This window comes from Canis lupus, chromosome 29, assembly GCF_003254725.2.
Source record: "Canis lupus dingo isolate Sandy chromosome 29, ASM325472v2, whole genome shotgun sequence".
Classification (NCBI taxonomy): Eukaryota; Metazoa; Chordata; class Mammalia; order Carnivora; family Canidae; genus Canis; species Canis lupus.
This window is the reverse complement of record NC_064271.1, coordinates 27,634,405-27,654,518: the sequence shown is the minus strand read 5'-3', so window position 1 is coordinate 27,654,518 and position 20,114 is coordinate 27,634,405. Positions and strand designations below refer to the sequence as shown.

Genomic DNA, 20,114 nt, shown 5'->3' with positions numbered 1-20,114 from the left:
GAGTCAAAGGTCAAAGGTGAACCAAAGGGAAATGTTTGGGTGGGTGCTCCAATATGGGGTGGCATGGGCTGCCTCCATAGCACTTGAGCAGAAAGATACTCACCAAACTCTTAATCATGGTTTAATTTTAATTGTAGGTTCAAAATTTGTATTTTAAAAAAATACCTGGTTGACATTTTTGGCAGTATTTGTCAAATAGATGGGTATGCATGGGAACGTAAAGAGAACTTGATTTGAATAAATCTTTAACCAGTCAGTTCAAATAAAGCATTAACATTTGCTCTGTTCTTGGCACCGTGAGCATTGAAATGAAAAGATACGGCTGTGACATCAGGACTTTATAGTGTGCACCTAGAGACATGTTCAAGGCTGAACTCTTTTTCCATTGATCTTTGCTCTTCCCTGTCATGCTTGTTCATCACACACATTTCCACTAAAGCCAGACACCTAAGCACTTCGTTTTCCTCAAGTTGCTAACAAGTTCTCAGGAGTGTGGAGTATCATACTTCATTTCTTCCAAGACACCATGGATGTTAGGATGTACCACTATAGGATTTGTTGAGGAAGGGGGAAAATTGCTGCAAGTTAAAAGACTAAAGACACTGCTTTAAAATTGTTTTTAATGCAGGGCAGCTCTGGTGGCTCAGTGGCTTAGCGCCGTCTTCAGCCCGGGGTGCGATCCTGGAGACCCGGGATCGAGTCCCACGTCGGGCTCCCTGCATGGAGCCTGCTTCTCCCTCTCCCTCTGCTTGTGTCTCTGCCCCCCCCCCCCGTGTGTGTCTGTCATGAATAAATAAATAAAAAATCTTTTAAAAAAAGATTAACAAAAAAAAATTTTTTTTTTAATTTTTTATTTTTTTTATTTTTTTTATTTTATGATAGTCAGAGAGAGAGAGGCAGAGACACAGAGGGAGAAGCAGGCTCCATGCACCGGGAGCCCGACGTGGGACTCGATCCCGGATCTCCAGGATCGCGCCCTGGGCCAAAGGCAGGTGCTAAACCGCTGCGCCACCCAGGGATCCCCAAAAATAAAAAATTTTTAATGCTTATTGACATCCTTTTTGATTTACTCAGACATACATGTTGACCGTAACACTCCTGTGCTTATTTTTTAGAGTAAAACCAAGTTTACCTCCAGAAACATCTTCAAATGCATTATCTAACTTAACCAGAATTGCTTTTCACCTGGCAATAATCCATGTCTTGCTTTATTTTTCTCAGCATGTAATGTTTGTGATGCAGACTTTGCTGAAGGAGAAGTGTGTGATTTTCTAAGCCCCTGACACCCATTTTGCAAGTTTTGGAGCATGTTTACCAGTGATAAACTGCTATGCCATAAGGACCGCTTAACTGGTTGGCTGTTCAGTGCATCTCAAGTTCAGAATTTAATTGTGTCCTCGGATTGAGGGGGCATGGTCTCCTGGTCTCTGATTGAGGGAGCATGGTCCTCCTGGTCTCTGTTCCTCTTCCCTGTTGCCCACTCTTGACAGTGGGACTCTCACCTGGGTGCCCGACCATTGGCCTGCCAATGGGCTCCCAGCTCTCTCTGCTCCATAACTCCTCGGAGGGGAGGCAGGTGGGCTATCTGTTTGCACAGCTACAGGAATGAAGGAGGTGGCCAGAATAGTAATAACCAGAAGGAACAAATTATCCCCAATTTTTAGTCGCTTGGGCTGGATAATGGTACCTGTGACTTCAGCTGGGGATCCACATGTGCTCTTCCACCCTGGGGGAAGTTGGAAGTCCCTGTGTAGAAGGCTCCAGCCCTCTGCCTACTGCTTGCCCGTCGTGGCTTCTGTGACCTTTGTCCTCCCTGCTCATTGGAATTTCTCTAAGAAAAAGTGTACGTGAAAGAGCAAGAGTTTGGAGTCAGATAAACCCACATTTTAATCTCACCTGTGATTCTGGGCAAATGACTAACCGCAGAGGGTCTCACTTTCCCAGTGGAAATAAATAATCCTCCTTTCATCAGGTGTTGGTTATAAGATGTTTTTTCAAAAATGAGGTAATGTGAATCTCCCTGGTTGGTGTATTAGATCTCAACAAATATCAATCATATTTTGTCCTTCTTTGTCATCTTTTAAAAATGGTTTCTCAGGGCAGCCCTGGTGGCTCAGTGGTTTAGTGCCGCCTTCGGCCCAGGGTGTGATCCTGGAGACCTGGGATTGAGTCAGTCCCACATCGGGCTCCCTCCGTGGAGCCTGCTTCTCCCTCCGCCTGTGTCTCTGCCTCTCTCTGTCTCTGTGCCTCTCATGAATAAATAAATAAAATCTTTAAAAACAATAAAAATGGTTTCCCATCAGATTCTGAGGAGAAACATTAAAATTAATGATTGAATAAGAATTGTTTTTGGGAGTATTTATAGTTTTAAGGAATTATATGTTAAAATGCTCCCGTTTCCCAACTTGTGTTGTGAATGAGAAGTTAATTTTTTTTTCTCCCCAAAGCCAGACTCTGCCTCTACAATAAATATTGCACTCTTACTGAACATATGGGAAATTGGATAATACTTAGAAAAACTTGTAAGGCTCCAGGTTTGGAGAAATTGTACATTTGGAAATGAAGAAGATTGCTTTTGATCTGGTTGGTCAGGTTCATTTCCTTTGTACAGGGTCTTTATTATTGCTTCTAGATATCCTACAAGTTTGAGCTTCAGCTCCCTGCTCTTTTCTTCATTTGTATTATAGAAATCAGTGATTTTAAGCATATACTTTCACATCAAGCTGTTGAGGTTCAGAATTGTAACCCCACCATGGATTCAGGTGCTGCCATGGGCAAGTTGCTTAACCTCTAAGCTTGTCTTCCCCTCTGGAAATGGGGATGGGGATCCCTGCATCATAGCAGTGTTGTACACAAATGATGTAATATATTTGGACTACTTAGTTTAGATTTGAATATATACGGAATGCACTCTGAGGGGGTGGCTGTGGTTATTAATAATTATCCTAAGTCATGATTGTCATGTTTTGCCAGTGATTTTGACATCTACCTTTCTGTTCTCCCTTTGTATTCTTCATTTTCCATCCCCCCCCAGTCTGATTACCCTAAAACAAACCACACCTTAAAATTGTAATGTTGATAATTTGCTGCCACCTACAGGCTAATATGGAAAAAGCAGAACCTGTAATTCCTATGTTACTAATGATTCCTAATATAAAATCTCAAGGTCCGAGCCAACTGTGGACAACTACATGACCCCCTTTTCTGAGACATTTATTTTCTCTGCTAGCCTAACTAAATACTTGAATAGTATCAATCCCCCCTAGATTCTTTTTGGAAGTGGGCATTTGTGCCTAAAGCATTATTAGTAGTTAGATATTCCATTTTTTCCCCTTAAGCAGTTTTGCAAACTATTAAAAGACATGAAAGAGCCCTTGCTAAAAAGCAACAAAAAGCAGAGTTTTGTTAGATTTTTTTGAGTCCTGTTCTAGTTGGAGACTTGAAAAGTTAGAACAAAACCTTAAAAATGAAGAGTATTCATAATGAACTCTGTTGTAGTTCTGACTATATTGTCTTATGTGCTTCTACTATATACTCCCCTTCCACCCTCAATCTTGGACTCTCTTGTCACATAATCTGGTATAGGGGATAAATTTGCAAGTGTACATGGACCCTCCTCAGTGATTTCTGACTGTACGTACCTTATCTGTAGTTTGATTTGGCTGGAGTTGGAGTATGAGGGTTCCAATGACAGATAGCAGGGGATGGGTCCAGTAAGTCCTGCGTGCTAAGCTACGGGGTTGAGTTTTGTCTTGAAAACAACAGGGAACCAACCACTAGAGGATTGCAAACTAGAGAGTGACACGATCAGATTTCTAGCATAGAAATATGACTTGAGCAGCCTGAAGATATTTTAGAGGGGGCCTACAGAAGCAATTACTCATTGGCCTTTTTCATCTACTGATTGTACCTGTCACGTATTGTCTGTGCATTAGAAGACTCAATCATATTTTGTTTGCTGCTCCAGTTTGTGGTTTTTTTTTTTTAGTTGTTTTCTTTGTATTGCTTTTTATTCCTTTCACAGTTCTGTAAACGCCCCTCGAGTGGGCACTGTTTTGGCATGTTATGCTCATGATTGTTGCTGTTATGATTATTAAGGGCCATTAGCAGTTTATATGCAACAGACCCCGTAAAGGGTGTCTCTGTACCTTTTCCACAGTGTGCATACACATTGTGTCATTGATTCATATACTTCTTTTAGGCTTGCCATGGCGCTGGCTGCTTGTTGAACAGCGTGGTTTATTCTCTCTCCTGCCTTTCTGCCTGCCCGTGAAGTCTGTCATCTGCTGCCTGGCATCCTGATTTGGGCGTGATGCCACATTGCTGCTATGGCTGAACTAGCTCTTCTCAGAAATGGGCGTGGGGTGGTGGGGCTCTGCGTCTGCTGTAATGCCCACTGGCAGAAAGAGGCGAAGAGCAGGAAAAGGAGGAGACTTTTCCCTGGTTCCCTGCGCAAAAAAAAATCTGTTGCCAGAGGAGACTGTGAAAACCCAAACCTCTGTGATATAGGAATGTATGGGCAGAACTGTGACTAGGGTAAGGCAAGGGGGGCCAGCAGCCACCTGCCTTAGCTGTAAAAAATTTTTAAAAGATTTTCTTTATTTATTCATGAGAGACACACAGGGAGAGGCAGAGACATCGGTAGGGGGAGAAGCAGGCTCCCTGCAGGGAGCCCAATGTGGAACTCGATCCCAGGACCCTGAGATCACAACCTGAGCCAAAGGCAAGACGCTCAACCACTCAGCCACCGAGGTGCCCCTAGCTGTAAATTTAATAGGGCACCAAAATGCTCTGCAGTCGAGACCAATAATATGTTAACATAGTATTCAAAAAAATTAAGATGAAATCATGATGAACAAAATACGAAACTTTTAAATAAAGACAAGATCAGGAACGGTACTGTGCAAAGCCAATTTGGAGGCTGAGGTGGAAGGAAAAAGTCAACAATACTGAGCCTGTCTATTTAAAATTGTGATATTTTGGGGCAGACTGGTGGTTTAGCGCCGCCTTCAGCCCAGGGCGTGATCCTGGAGACCCGGGATCGAGTTCCACATCAGGCTCCCTGCATGGAGCCTGCTTCTCCCTCTGCCTGTGTCTCTGCGCCTCTCTCTCTCTCTCTCTCTCATGAATAAATAAATAAAATCTTTAAAAAGAAAATTGTGATATTTTGTTCGTTATAGATTCTTTGAATTAACTTTTCTAAAAATATTACATGAAAATATTATTTATATTGAGTTTTTTGGTACCACCTTAAATTCTGCACCCAAGGTTTGTGGGTAGGGGTGCCTTGCTGGCCTCTCACCCTAGCCTTGTGCATGGGTGGTTGGGCAGAAGAGAAGGGAGAATTGCAGAGGGTCAGATGCCTCCTTGGCCACTTGAGAAATACCACATTCTTCCTGAAAGACCCATAGTGGTTGGCTTCATTCAAGGGGAGGGGCTGTGGCCGTATTGTTCTTAAATAATATGGAAAACTTCTGTGTTGCTGTTGGTCATTTCTGTATACATTAGGACTTTTTAAACGTTATCTGGATGATATATATGTAATATATATATTAATATATTTATTTTAAAAGCCACAAGGTGGTGTTTTCTATCTCCACTAACAATGGAAAGAAATGAAATACAATTTCTTTCTTGTTTTGGGGGGAGGAATAAAATTTCTGTAGGCTTTGAGTTTGTTCAGTTCTTGACTTGAGGTTAGGTGCTGGATTTGATTAGCAGAGGAAGCTAGAGACATTTACAAACCCCTTTCACTGTTAGTGTGAGTTACTAGTCATGCTGATTTACTAGCTTAGCATTTTAAGCCTTGCCAAGAGCCCATTCTTGGCCTCTTAACTCTTCTGCTTTGGAGTAACTATATTGTGACTGAGCAAAGGGACAGAAGCTAAGCAAATATGAATTCTAAATTCATTTTTGGCAGAGTATAATTTGGTGGTTTTTAGCGGTAGGTCAGACTTTTCTTTTGTCCTTTCCTGGGAGAGCCAGGTCATTTGAAGGTACAGAAAGTTGATGTGTGGATCCAGTCTAATTGGTTTTATTCTCGCTGGGGCAGTTAGAGGAGCCTAAGGGAGAATCTTATTTAGTTTTCATACTTTTTTTTTTTTTTTTAATCCTCAACAAGGTCTGCTGAGAACAGACCCAGTACCCGAGGAAGGAGAAGATGTTGTTGCCACAATTGGTGCCACAGAGACCCTATCAGAGGAGGAGCAAGAAGAGCTAAGAAGAGAACTTGCAAAGGTAAAGAAGCCTTCCTTTTGGAACTTCACGCTTTGCCCTTACAATGTCACTTAGATTTCTAAAGCACATGGTCACATCTCCTCATCGGTTCCAGGGGAGAGAAAGCAGCATGCATTTATGTCCAAGAGGTCTTGAGGGGGGGAGAAGAAATAGAGGAGCGTGATACCAGTTGGTTTTTATATGGAAAAAGGTATATAACGGGTGATGTGGGTCCGAGAAGTAGGATGTGAAGGAGGACCCAGGCAAGAGGAGTGCTAGAGATCACCTGAGGGGCTGCACCGAGTCTAACACACTTGCCTTTTCAGCTGCATCAGTGACTCTGTTCTCCCCTTTGCTGTGTTGTGGGTATAGGCACTTTAAACCTTCTTTCCCTCCCTCCCTCTCTCTCTCTCTGTCTTAAAATTCACTGTTTAAAAGTGCACAATGCAATGGCATTTAGCACATTCACAGCCTTGTGCAGCTGTCATCTTTGTGTAGTTTCAGAACATTTCCATCACACCCAGGGGAGACCTATACTCATTAAACTGGCATCCTCAATCAGTCGCCCCTCCCTCATCCCCTGGCAACAATAATCTGCTTTATGTCTCATCTCTATGGATTTACTTATTCTGGATATTTTATTTAAGCAGAATCATATAATATGGTACTTTTTCTTTGTGGCTTCTTTCACTTGGCATAGTATTTTTGAGGTTCATTCTTACAGCATATATTGGCACTTTACTGTTTTTCTAAAAGAATGTATGTATGTATTTATTTATTTATTTATGAGAGAGCGAGCACACATGCATGTATGCACACAAGCATGAGTGGGGGGGAGGGGCGTGTGGGGGGAAGAGGGACAAGCAAACTCTGTGCTGAGTGTGGAGCCTGACACGGGCTTGACCCCACGACCCTGAGATGGTGACCTGAACCGAAATTGGGCCGAACTGAACAGCCCAGGCATCCCTGGTGCTTTATTATTTTTTATGGTTGAATGATACTCCATTATATGTATCTTCCATATTTTGTTTATCTGTTTGTGGTTTCCACATTGTAGATACTGAGCTAGGAACATTTGTGTAAACGTACTTGTTGAATACCTAAGTTTAGTTCTTTTGGGTATATACCTAGAACTGGAATTGCTGCATCAAATGTAATTCCATGTTTAACCTTTTTTTCCCCTACATTTTAAAAAAATTTGCATTCGATTTGCCAACATATGGTATAACACCCAGTGCTCATCCCATCAAGTGCCCTCCCCATGTTTAACTTTTTTGAGGAACTGCCAAACTATTTCCCCACAGCAGGGACACCATTTTATATCCCAGTCAGCAATTTGTCTACATCTTTGCCAACATTTGTTATTTTTGATCTTTCGAAGGAAGATTATGGATTATGGCCATCCTAGTGAGTGTAAAGTTGTATGTCATTAGTTTTGTATTTCCCTTATGACCAATGATATGGAGCATTCATGTGCCTATTAGCATTTGTCTATCTTCTTTGGACAAATGTGTATTCAAATTCTTTGCCCAGTTTTTCTTTTAATTGTTTTTTGTTTGTTTTTTTGTTGTTGAGATATAAGAGCTCTTTATGTATTCTGTATATTGGACCCTTATCAGATATATGATTTGCAAGTATTTTCTCCTATTCTGTATGTTGTCTTTTCACTTTCTTCATAGTGTCTTTAGTTTTTTAAGATTTTATTTATTTATTGGAGAGCGAGAGAGCAAGCATGAGCAGGGGGAGGGCTAGAGGGAGAAGCAGACTCCTCTCTGTGGAACTCCAATCCCAGGACCCTGGGATCCTGACCTGAGCCAAAGGCAGATGCTTAACCACTGAGCGACCTAGGCACCCCTTGTTGAAGTTTTTTTTTTTTTTAATTTTTATTTACTTATTTATTTTAATTTTTATTTATTTATTTTTTCCTTGTTGAGTATTTTTGCATCTATATTCATGAGAGATATTGGCCTACGATTTTCTTTTCTTGTGATGTTTTTGTCTGGCTTTTGTATTAGGGTAATTCTAGCATCTTAGAATGAGTTAGGAAGTTTTCCTTGGTCTTCTGTTTTGTGGAGGAGTTTAAGAAGGATTGGCATTAATTCTTTATTTATTTTATTTTATTTTTTAAAATATTTATTTTATGATAGACATAGAGAGAGAGAGAGAGAGAGAGAGAGAGAGAGAGGCAGAGATACAGGAGGAGGGAGAAGCAGGCTCCATGCTGGGAGCCCGACGTGGGACTCGATCCTGGGACTCCAGGATCACGCCCTGGGCCAAAGGCAGGCGCTAAACCGCTGAGCCACCCAGGGATCCCTGGCATTAATTCTTTGAATGTTTGGTATAATTCACCATAAAGCCATCTAAGTCTTGAACTTTTCTTTGTTGGGAGATTTTTGATAATTAATTTAATCTGTTTACATATGATAGGTTTCTTCAGATTTTTCTGTTTCTTCTTGGGTCAGTTTAAATAATTTGTAAATTGCTAAGAATTTGTCCCTTTTTTTTTTTTTTTTGAATTTGTCCCTTTCATCTAGGTCATCAAGTTTGTTGGCATACAGTTGTTCATAGTTTTCTCTTATAATCCTATGTCTAGTCTTGGCTTCTCTTCTCCTGGCTCTATGCCAAACATGGGGCTTGAATTCATGACCCTGAGATTGAGTTGAAAGCTCTACTGACTGGGCCAGTGAGGTGTCCTTGTCCTTTTTATTTCTTTAAAGTTGGTAGCCCTCCTCAGTGCCTGTCACCCAGTCTGAGGGGGGCACTTGACGGGATGAGCACTGGATGTTATGCTATATGTTGGCAAATTGAACTCCAATAAAAAATATACAAAAAAAAGGTGGTATCAATGTTGCTGCTTTCATTTTTTATTATAGTTATTTGTATCTTCTATTGTTTTTTTCTCTGTCAGTCTAGCTAAATAAAGGTTTACCAATTTTGTTGGTCTTTTTAAAGAATCAGGTTTTGATTTCATTGATTTTTCTCTTATTTGTGTTTTCTGTCTTATCTTCACTCTAATCTTGATCATTGCCTTCCTTCTGTTAGCTTTGGGGCTAATTTCCTTTTCTTCTTCTAGTTTGTTAAAGTGTAGAGTTAGATAATTGATTTGAGGTCTTTTTTTAAAAATATTTTATATATTTATTTGAGAGAGAGAAAGAACATAAGCAGGGAGCCCAATACTGCCAGGTTCCAGGACCCTAGAACACATCTTGAGCCAAAGGCAGATGCTCAACTGACTGAACCACCCAGGTGCCCCTACTTTCCAGTTTATATTGTGATTTCTTCTTTGCTCCATTGGTGGTTTAAGAGTGTGTTGTTTAATTTTCATAAATTATGGTATTTGCAGCTTTCCTTTTTTATAAATTTCAAGTTTCATTTCTTTGTGGTTGGAGAAAAAACTTCATATGATTTTTTTTTTAAATTTACTTATGATAGTCAGATAGAGAGAGAGAGAGAGAGGCAGAGACATAGGCAGAGGGAGAAGCAGGCTCCATGCACCGGGAGCCTGACATGGGACTCCCGGGATCGCGCCCTGGGCCAAAGGCAGGCGCCAAACCGCTGCGCCACCCAGGGATCCCCTTCATATGATTTTAAATTTATTGAGATTTTTTTTTTTTTTTTTGCCTAACATATACTCTGTGCTGGAGAATGTACATTTGGGGAAAATGTATATTCTACTGTTTTGGGGCACAGTGTTATATATATCTGTTAGATCCAGTTGGTTTATGGTGTTGTTCAAGTCTTCTGTTTTCTTATTGATGTATATGTTCTGTCCACTTGTTTACATAAGATTTTACTAACAAGTGGGGATAGGATGGGTAGGTTAGAGTGGTGATATGCCTTATGGAGGAGTAAGAATTAAAAATACCGTGTATTTAGTACATGCTATTTTAAAAAGAAGAAAAACAAAAGTACATTTTCCACAAGTTACATATATTTATTGTAGAAACATAAAAGAAAACTGAAGAAAATGAAAATTACTCACAGTGTGAAAGTTTAGATGATCTGTTTCCAGACATTTTTCTAGATATGTATTGTTATATTTCTGTACTTTTTTTTTTTATTTCTGTACTTTAAAAAGCCTTTTTAAAAAAAGGTCTATAACTTTTCCCCACTTAACTGGATTTCATAACAGTTTTTCATGCCAATAAAAAATTAATTTTAATTGTTGGATAGCCCATTTTTTCATTGCTGCAAGCTCATTTTTAATTAATGGACATATTTATAAACATTTAGGTTGTTTCCATTTCTTGCTATTATGTAATATTTTGGTGGAAACGTTTGCACATAATCCCTTATGCACTTCTCTAATTAGTACTCCTACAAAGAGGGTTCCTGGGTCTAGTAGTTTTTTCTTAAGGACACAGAGTCATTCCCATGTACACTGGTAGTACCAAAATGCTATTCAGAAAATTTCTCACAGTATATGAGAAAGCCATTTTTCCAAATCCTTGCCATTCTTGGTATTATTATTTTATTATCAGTAATACTAACATAATAGTAATAGTGCCTAGTGTCTTCAGATTGCTTGCTAAGCTGAACTCAGTGCATACATCATCTCATTTATTATCACAATAGTGTGAAGAGGCACATGCTATTATTTTTTATTTATTGAAAAAATTCTAGTATAACATGCTGTATCATAGTTTTAGGTATACAATATGGTAATTCCACAATTCTATACATTACTTAATACTATTAGTTATCATGAGTTGATTGAGGAGGAAACAGGTTCTAAATCTCCGAGTAGATTATGTTATTGAACAATTCTCACCACTATCTAATTCTAAACATTTTCATCACCCAAAAAAGAAACCGTGTTCCCATTAGCAGTCACTCCCAGCCCTTTCCCTCCAACCCCTGGCAACCCCTAGTCTACTTTCTATTTTATAGATTTGCCCATTACAGGTATTTTGTATAAATGGAATCAGATAGTGTATGGTCTTTTGTGACTGGCTTCTTTCACTTAGTATTTTTTCAAGGTTCATCCATGTTATAATGCATATTAGTACTTCATTCTTTTTTATGGCTGAATTGTATAGCTATCTACCACATTTTGATTATCTATCAATTGTTGGATACTTAGGTTGTTTCCACTTTTTGGCTGTTATGAATGATGCTCCTGTGAATATTTTTGTGTACAGGTTTTTGGGTGGTTATATGCTATGTACCAGGGAATGGAATTCCTGAATCATATGGTAACTCTATGTTTAACTTCTTGAGAAACTGCCAGACTGTTTTGCTGCCAAACTGCACCATTCTACCTTCTCATCAGTAATGTAAAAGGGCCCCAATTTCTTTATGTCCTTGTCGACACTTGTCACTGTCTTTTTTATGATAGACATCCTAGTGAGTAAGAGTCTCTTTGAATTTTTCTAATTACTAATTAATGGTATTGAGCATTTTTTCATATGATGATTGATCATTTATGTATCTTTGGTGAAATGTCTATTTAAATCCTTTGTCCACTTTTATTTTATTTTTTTTTTCTTTGTCCACTTTTAATTGGATTATTTTTCTTATATTATTGAGTTATATGTGTTCTTTATATGTTATGAATACTAGATCTTATCAGATGTATTCTTTGTGCTTTAAGGTCGTTCTTTTATATATGTATTTTTTCCATATTTAAAAATATGTATTTTATATATATATATGTCTGTGATATGTATATATTGAATTAAGGAATTGTAGCTATGATATGCTGAACTAGGTATGTTGGCAGCACAATCTAACCAACAAAAGTGGGGAATGCATTGGGTCAGATTTTTAGTGGTCTTTTCTCCAACTGTCATTAGGGAAAGGGAATCTTGAGAGAAGTGTCAAGGGGTAGAATATTTTATCTTTTAGGTCTGTTTTTTGGAGCATCTGAAAAATTGGGAGTTGGGATAGAGAGGGAGGTGTTGGAAAGCTAATAGTGTGCAATGAGAATTAGCCAGGAAACTGAGAAATGGAGCCCCCAAAACCTGGGTTGAAATTCTGGTTCCTACATTATTAGTTTGATGACTTAGGGCAAATCATTTAATTTACTTGATTTTGAACCTCATTCATTCGTTCTTGCCTTTTTATTTTCATATTCCACTTAAGTGACTTCCAAGACTAGCACAGAATGAGCGGTTCTTCCTGACAAGCACAGAGGGTTGTCTTTGTTCTGGACCTACATTCTAATTAATGCCATCTTAAGAACTGTGTGTGTTTTGCTAGCCACTTCACGTGTGATTTGTTCTTCTCTCCTTTTGTTGAGTACAATTTTTCTTCACTTTGTGTTCTGTAAAGATTTAATTGGCAGTGAGAAGAGTTTATTTAACAACACTAAATGTTGTTATTTTATTTTTTTAATTATTTACTCCAGGGAGGGGGAATGCAGAGGGTGAGGGACAAGCAAACTCTTGTCAACACAGGGCATGATCTCAGGATCCTGCTATCATGCATGACCTGAGACGAAACCAAGTCACTTAACCAACTAAGCCACCCACACGCGCTCACTATAGGTTGTTTTTAAAGGCCATGCTGTCTTTGAAATCTTAGAAATGAGAGGTCAAGGTTGAGAATATGGCTTTGCAACAAGCCAAGAGAAGCATCTTTCTAAGGGTCTTGAGTATTAATGACTATCCCACTTTTTCAACTTTCCAGGACAAAAGTTCTCTTCGTGTGAGGTCTGTCTCTGTGGGTCTGTCTCTTGCGCTCTGTTTTTCTGTTGCAGGCTTTTCTTTTGCTCTGTAAGTCTTTTTTGTTCTTTTTAGTTTCTGCATGTAGAGTTTTGGCCTCCTCAAATATATTTAAGCTTCCAAATCTCCTAATCTCACTTCCTCTTCTGTATTTTAGGGCATCTTTATCCAAGTCTTTTCAGCTACTATTCTCAGTGTTATCTCAGTTTCTCAAACTAGATTCCTGAATGACAGAGACTGTGATAAGTGGAGCATCTCTTTTTTCCAGCAGGCATATCCCTGGGTGGTGGCCACTTGACGGATTGGCTGTCCTTGGGTCAAGGGCCTATCTCTAACTGTCCAGCCTTAGCTGAGGTCCACATGGGACTTCTGTGGTGCTCTTTGTGGGGGGACAGTTTGATTCATTGAGAGCTGTGGTTTTGGCAGGCTCTGGGACAGACATTTCCAGTATAAACTTTTATGAAATATGTAGGAAGGTTGGATTTCGATTTGGCTTGGATGCACATGTTTTAGTGGGGAGTAGAGATTTGGTACACAAATATGAGATCTGTGGGTACTCAGGTGGACGTGTCCAGCTGGAAATGCAGACGAGAGGTCAGAAGAGTGGATGTTAGAATAATTTGAATATTATCTGTGTGGAGGTTTGAGCCCTAAGCTTCCATGGGATAACTGAGTAAGGAAGTATAGAGAGAGAGAGAAGAGAAGCCTAAGGACAATTCAAGATAGAAATATAAAGAAGAGAAAAGAGGGGTGCCTTGGGGGCTCAGCTGATTTAAGTGTCGACTCTCAATTTCTGCTCGGGTCATGATTTCAGGGTCATGAGATGGAGCCCCACGTCAGGCCCTGCACTGGGTATGGAGCCTGCTTGAGATTCTCTCTCTCCCTCTGCCCCTCCTGCCCACCCCCACTCATGTGTGTGCTCTCTCTCAAAAAAAAAAAAAAAAAAAAAAAGATAAAAAAAGAAGAGGAAAGAGAAGCTCTATAGTAGAGTTCAGCATGTAACCAGTTTACTAAACATGCTGTATGTTGTTTTCAGAGACGGATAAATGAATCAGAACATGTTTTTAAGTGACTCTTATAGAAGAATATTGAGAATAGTTTTGCACTAATAATCCTCACTTACTGAAGGACTCATGCTGTATTTTTACCCCAACCTCCTTCCTCATAGGTAGAAGAAGAAATCCAGACTCTGTCTCAAGTGTTAGCAGCAAAAGAGAAGCACCTAGCAGAGATCAAACGGAAACTTGGGATCAATTCACTACAGGAACTAAAACAGAACATTGCCAAAGGCTGGCAGGATGTGACAGCAACATCTGCGTACGTTCCCTTGATCATACATTTTTCTAGAGAACAGAGAACGTGAAGGACACTTCTGCTCCTTTTGTGTGGGGAGGGGAATTGAAAGGGGATGAGGCTTCTGCAACTTTTCTTTGTACGACACAGGGCCCTCCCAACCCAGTTCTCCAGTGTACCTGCTAACTCTGGTCTTCCAGACTGTTCTAGGGGATAGAAAGAAAACCAGCCTCGTCTGTGAGTTGAAGACATGGCATTTAAGTTCCCACAGTGTTATATATTGACTTGCCAGAAATGCACATGTGTCACATAGTCTTCAGAATGATCAAATAGGGTGGTAGGTGAGCTAGCCCGAAATAAGGAAGCAGGAGCAGGTGAGTCTTGAGGTAACAAAACTCAAAAATGTGGGGGCAGGATTTGAACTCAGGTTTGACCTGAGCCAGTCTTTCTTCATCCTGCTCTATAGGGAGCATAAGACTCGATTTATCGCCTCTGATAGGTGCTGGTGGCGAGGCCCACCCCTTAATCATCTTGTCTTTTTGATCACACAGATTTTGGTATGGCATCATCATGATGCAGTTTTGTTTCCCAGCATAAGGAGGAGCAAGCTTGTGAAGATTCTGAAGTGTGTTCTTTATCATTCTGTTCAGTCCCACTTACTGAGCTGGTGACCAGAGGCATTGAGGCTGCTGGCATCCTTACGTGACAGCACTAGGGTCTTTCCACCCCCTTCGGTCCACTTTCTACCCGTATAAGTCCAGGAAACTATCCTTTGACTGTATATCACCATACATTTTTTGTTTTTAATATTTCATCTTGATGGGATAACTAAAAATGCCTGAGCCTTCCTTTCTGTAATGTGGGGATCTTAACCTCTTGGTAGCTATTATCATATTCGCTTATTTTTATTTTCCCTTCACTAATCCGTGGGTAGATGGGAAGAGGGAGGTGGTAAATGGTAGATTTATGTTATAGCAAATACCACACTAAAGTTATCTTGAGTGTCACACCTTTTACATACTCTGCTGAGAGTCTACAAGTCCTTATTTGGTAGCTCTGCAGACATGCGAAATTAAAAAAAAATTCTTTATAGCCCATACAATTTATTTGAATAATAAAGTACATGTGGGCCTTACCTTGCTTCTGGTCCCTTTTTAGGAGATTAAGTTATAAAAGGCACGTGAAGAATTTGATTTCATTTTTGTCTTGTTTGGCTTTGGTGGAGAAGAAGAAGAGGTATAATTTCTTTCAGCCTCTGGCTCATTTTCATCTTTTCTTCATGATTGTTTGCCCCTCACCCTGATTTCCTTGGTCCTGCCTTTCTAGGCCTCTGCAGAAGATCGTGCCTGAATGAGGGGGTAAGCATCAGGTGAAGTGATGATGCCAACCTGGTGGTTGTGAAGCAGATTGGATGTTCTGAAAACAAAATCATTTTAATTTTCGAGAGCTCTCCAAGAGGTGGTGATTATGCTTTAAATAACTATTAGAAAAGGTTAGCTTAACTTTTCTTTGTTCTGTTCTTTTATAATTTAATGTAGATACAAAAAGACTTCCGAAACCTTATCTCAAGCTGGGCAGAAGGCGTCAGCTGCTTTCTCCTCTGTTGGATCAGTCATCACCAAAAAGCTGGAAGACGTAAAGTATGTCCTCATTTCTCCTTGCTCATTAAGTAGCTGGGGCAAATTAAAGTTATGTTGTGGTTGCATTGGTTTCCTGAGTTTGGCTGTGGATGATGCCGGATTCTTTTCAACTGAGGGGAGCCCACTCCTTCAAAACAGGAGAGGGGAAATATTGCCTAAAGTATCTTAGGGGTAGCTTTCTGACTTTCAGACATAGCGTTCAAAATAATCATCTTATGAATACATTTAAAGTTGCTGGAAAATTCTGGTTGTGCACTTCTATCCTTCTAGTCCTTCCTGGTCATGCAGGGTAAGTATATCTCTCGCAGTTGCAAGTTTGTGGTTGGGGGCTGAGCCTGTGATCCTACTGGGGACACGTCCAGGAGCATTGACTGCACGCTGGGGCCAAGACCTGCCTTCAGCTCTGTGTGTTACATTGTTAAACCGTGGTGTGATTACAACATGCCCATCTGTGTACTGACTTGTACTCATTTGTAAGCTCTCTCTACATTCATGCTTAGGCCCAAATCTTGATATTGAGCTTTGCTTTTTATTTTGCATTTATATTTTAGATTAGTCTGCAGAGTTTTTGTGGCAATTTTGATAAAACCACTTCACGGTGCTTCTGTGTGTCTCCCCTGCCCTCCTCCCCTATGTTGATTAGAATAGCGCTGAAAGTGAGAAACATGGTTTAAATTTTCTGTGCTTCTGTTGGCATGAAAGTTATTTTGTTTTACCAACAAAACCCTCAGATTGCATGACTTTGTGTTTTTCATTTGTGGGGAATGTAGCTTTTACAACCAGAATTTTGTTGGTTGAATAAGTTTGGCAATCAAATGTATTATACATTGTACCAAAAAAAAATGACTTGCTTATTATATTTGGACTATCATCATTCTAAGCATTGTGTAATAAACATAGCTTACTTGGATTCTTCTGACAGTTTATAGACATCTCGTAGGTGTTCTCATTTCTTTTTTTGCCAACTTGACTGTATAGCGCTTTGGAGTCCAGTTAAAACCTTACACAACTTTTAAACAGGTAATTTCATTGTTTTAGATTTACCAGAACTTCCTTTCTTTTTTAATGCTTACTGCGGCTTCTTGCAGATTGCAAGCCTTTTCACATTCCTTTAGGTAAGGAGAGCTTGAACCATCCCTGCAGCTTAGCCGGTGGTGTCTAAGACAAGTGTGCTTAATTAGATTATTATGCCACGTTGGATGATTGTGTTTGTCCACTACATACTTTTCTTGCATCTGGAATATCTTTCTCTAGTGCATACCTATTTCTAAGGGAGGATTTCTCGTATACCCGGGGTAATGGATAAATTAAAAGAATAATTTGACATTGTGGTTTAGGGATATGGAAATGATTTTGATGTTTCTTACTTTTTTTTTTTTTTTTTGGGAAAAAGAAGCAGCTTAACCATGGCATACAGAATTCCTCCCTTTTAATGTCTGACTTTGTTTGTTTTTGATGCTTTAATTTCTTTGGTGCTTTTGTCAGGATGTTGGAATTCTTCACCTGGGTCTCATTATGTATCTGTAATAGACTGCATATGTCCCGCCTCGTGATGTTAGTCTCCCATCTTATACAGGTTACTCTGGATATTTTTTTTTTATTGTGGTAAAATATACACAAAGTAAAATATACCATTACTCTGCACTTTTCACTACTTGCTTTGTTAGCGTATAATTTTTACTATCCTTTAATTTCTCTATACATTATATTCTTTAAGTGTACATGTAAAGAAATTTCATGGTTGCAAAAGAAAAATAATCTCTTAGGCTAAAAAACAAGCACATTAAAAAGATGTCAGTCCAAACCATGCCTTAGAGAAGAAGGAATCTTTGTGATGTTGAACAAACCTCTTCTCTGTCTCCCATACAGACTGTGTATCCAATTAGTTGAGAAAATGAAGTTGGAGCAAGGTCTTTAGAGTATAAGCAGGAAAGACAGCATTGGTAGTCTCCACACCTGTTCCTATGAAGGCAGATTGTCTTCTCAAGCAGTCATTTGTGGTAGTCTGTCTTCTTAAGTAAGGGAATATGTACTTAGAGCTGAGGTCTTTCTGCCCTACTGACACTTGGCCCTGGAAGTCAGAGTAAATCATAGGGATGTGTCAACTCTAAAAGCTGAATTATTTAAAGTTAAACCTGTGCTTTAAAAAAAAAAAAAATCACTAATAGGAGGTGATACTGTATCTTTGGTATTCAATTAAAAACGTCCTAAGTGGGATCCCTGGGTGGCGCAGCGGTTTGGCGCCTGCCTTTGGCCCAGGGCGCGATCCTGGACACCCGGGATCGAATCCCACGTCGGGCTCCCGGTGCATGGAGCCTGCTTCTCCCTCTGCCTGTGTCTCTGCCTCTCTCTCTCTCTCTCTGTATGACTATCATAAATAAATAAAAATTTAAAAAAGTGTATTTAAAAAAAAAAAAAAAAACGTCCTAAGTGATCTAGGCAACTGTTAATTAAGACCATTTTATCTAAGGTTGTCTGTGAGTTGTGTGTGAACAGGTATTCAGTCTCATAATCCATCCTGCTAACATTAGACTGCACTTTGTGGGCAGGTCCAAAGAATAGAACCATAAAACAGATCTGCTTCTTGTACGGAAAGACCTTAAAAATCTTTGAGTGGATGGAGTGGGGGAAAGAAGCAGGGACTAGGAACAAGTTAAGGTGGAAGAGCCCTGTTAACACTGGATTATATAAAACAGTTTTAGATGGGATATAAACAAAAATGCAAGAATATTTATGTAAGTGCTATAGAGGAATGACTCATTAGTATGTGTCCCTATTCTCTATGTGTTTAAGAAGATTAAGCAAATGTCTTATTAATTGGCCGGGGACAGATTGAGTATTGCCACCCTTTTTCTAGCTCCTTAGTCCCTTTTTTCATTTTATTCATTTAAAAAATATCACTGAGGGGCGCCTGGTTGGCTCAGTTGGTTAAGCGTCTGACTCCTGGCTTAGGCTCTGGTCATCATCTCATGGGTACCGGGATTGAGCCCTGTGTTGGGCTCCAGGCTCAGTGGGGAGTCTGCTAGAGGATGCTCTCCCTCTGCCCCTCCTCATCTAAAATAAAGAAATATTTAAAAAAATATGTAATTGAGATTATACTCTACCACTTTTAGTCCTTTTTTTTTTTTTTTTAAGTCCTGCTTCTAATAACGTTCAGGATTTCTTTTTCTTTAGCACCCATGATTCGTTCATACTGCTTCAAAGAATAAGAGTGGAGGGCAGCGTGTATTGAGGGATAGGACAAAGTTCCTGAAGAAGAGGGAGGGGACCTAAGAGGGATACCCTGGGAGTTTTTTTTTTTTTTTTTTTATGATAGTCACACAGAGAGAGAGAAAGAGAGAGGCAGAGACATAGGCAGAGGGAGAAGCAGGCTCCATGCACCGGGAGCCCGACGTGGGATTCGATCCCAGGTCTCCAGGATCACGCCCTGGGCCAAAGGCAGGCGCCAAACCACTGCGCTACCCAGGGATCCCTGCCCTGGGAGTTTCTAAGTCTAAGGGTTTTTACAAGAACGTTGGTGAGAATGTTAGTGGGCTGTTTTAATCTGATTAGCCCTCCACGTGCCTGTCACCCAATCAGGATTTTGTCCACACACTCATCTACCTATCAGGGAGTTGTTACGTGGGAAAGGGTGTGGAGGCCTCCTTCCAGGATGGTGTAGGATAATCCTTTTAGGACAGGGCCCCTTGACCCTGCCTGCCTTTCTTCCTACTGTCCTCCAGGATTAATAATATGTATTGATACATGGAGGTTAAAGTAAGGCTTTTGATGAGAACTTGGAAATTAGAGACAGGAGATCATCTTCCGAAAGCTAAATTTTATAATTCTTACAGATTAAAAGTTGACTGAAGTCACTTAAGTCATTTCCAGGCCAAGAAGCCCTGATCGTCATCAGATTTAATGTGCTCATATATTATAAAAATATATGAAAACATATATAATAGAAACACATAAAAACATACATAATAGAAAATGTACATAAAGAAAGACCACACCTCTAAGATCAGTGACTCAAGGGAGCCGGTACTGGCCCCAAAAACTGTTCAAGGAGAGGGAGCTTAGAGCATAGATTTTGAGGGTTTCATTCCCAGCCAGGCCTTTGCTCCTGTGGAGATGGGCAAGAGGTCTCTTTAGCCACGTCCTTGAAATAGTTGGTTAATCCTGTCAACTACCTTTTGTTTTACAGAGTCCATGCTAACCCAGCAAGCTTGAGGCGATGATTTCACTCTCTGACAGGATTGTGGATGATTTGCTGACGTGAATTGTTAGATGCAGCCACAGTTTTCATGTCACATTGTCA

At 39.9% G+C, this 20,114-nt stretch overlaps 1 protein-coding gene across 13 annotated transcripts in view; it reads left to right on the top strand.

Moving 5' to 3' along the window:
- TPD52 (tumor protein D52) overlaps positions 1–20,114 on the top strand; it is a 108,855-nt gene that overhangs the window by 74,256 nt on the left and 14,485 nt on the right. For 8 of the 13 annotated variants that reach the window (XM_035708445.2, XM_049103950.1, XM_049103947.1 and 5 more), the window contains exons 2-4: positions 6,122–6,237; positions 14,050–14,198; positions 15,713–15,814. In XM_035708445.2, coding sequence (XP_035564338.1) covers positions 6,122–6,237; positions 14,050–14,198; positions 15,713–15,814 — 367 coding nt within the window. Of the gene's footprint in view, positions 1–6,121; positions 6,238–14,049; positions 14,199–15,712; positions 15,815–16,902; positions 16,930–20,114 lie in introns of all 13 variants that reach the window. The other 5 variants (XM_035708443.2, XM_049103946.1, XM_035708441.2 and 2 more) reach the window with 1 other exon arrangement.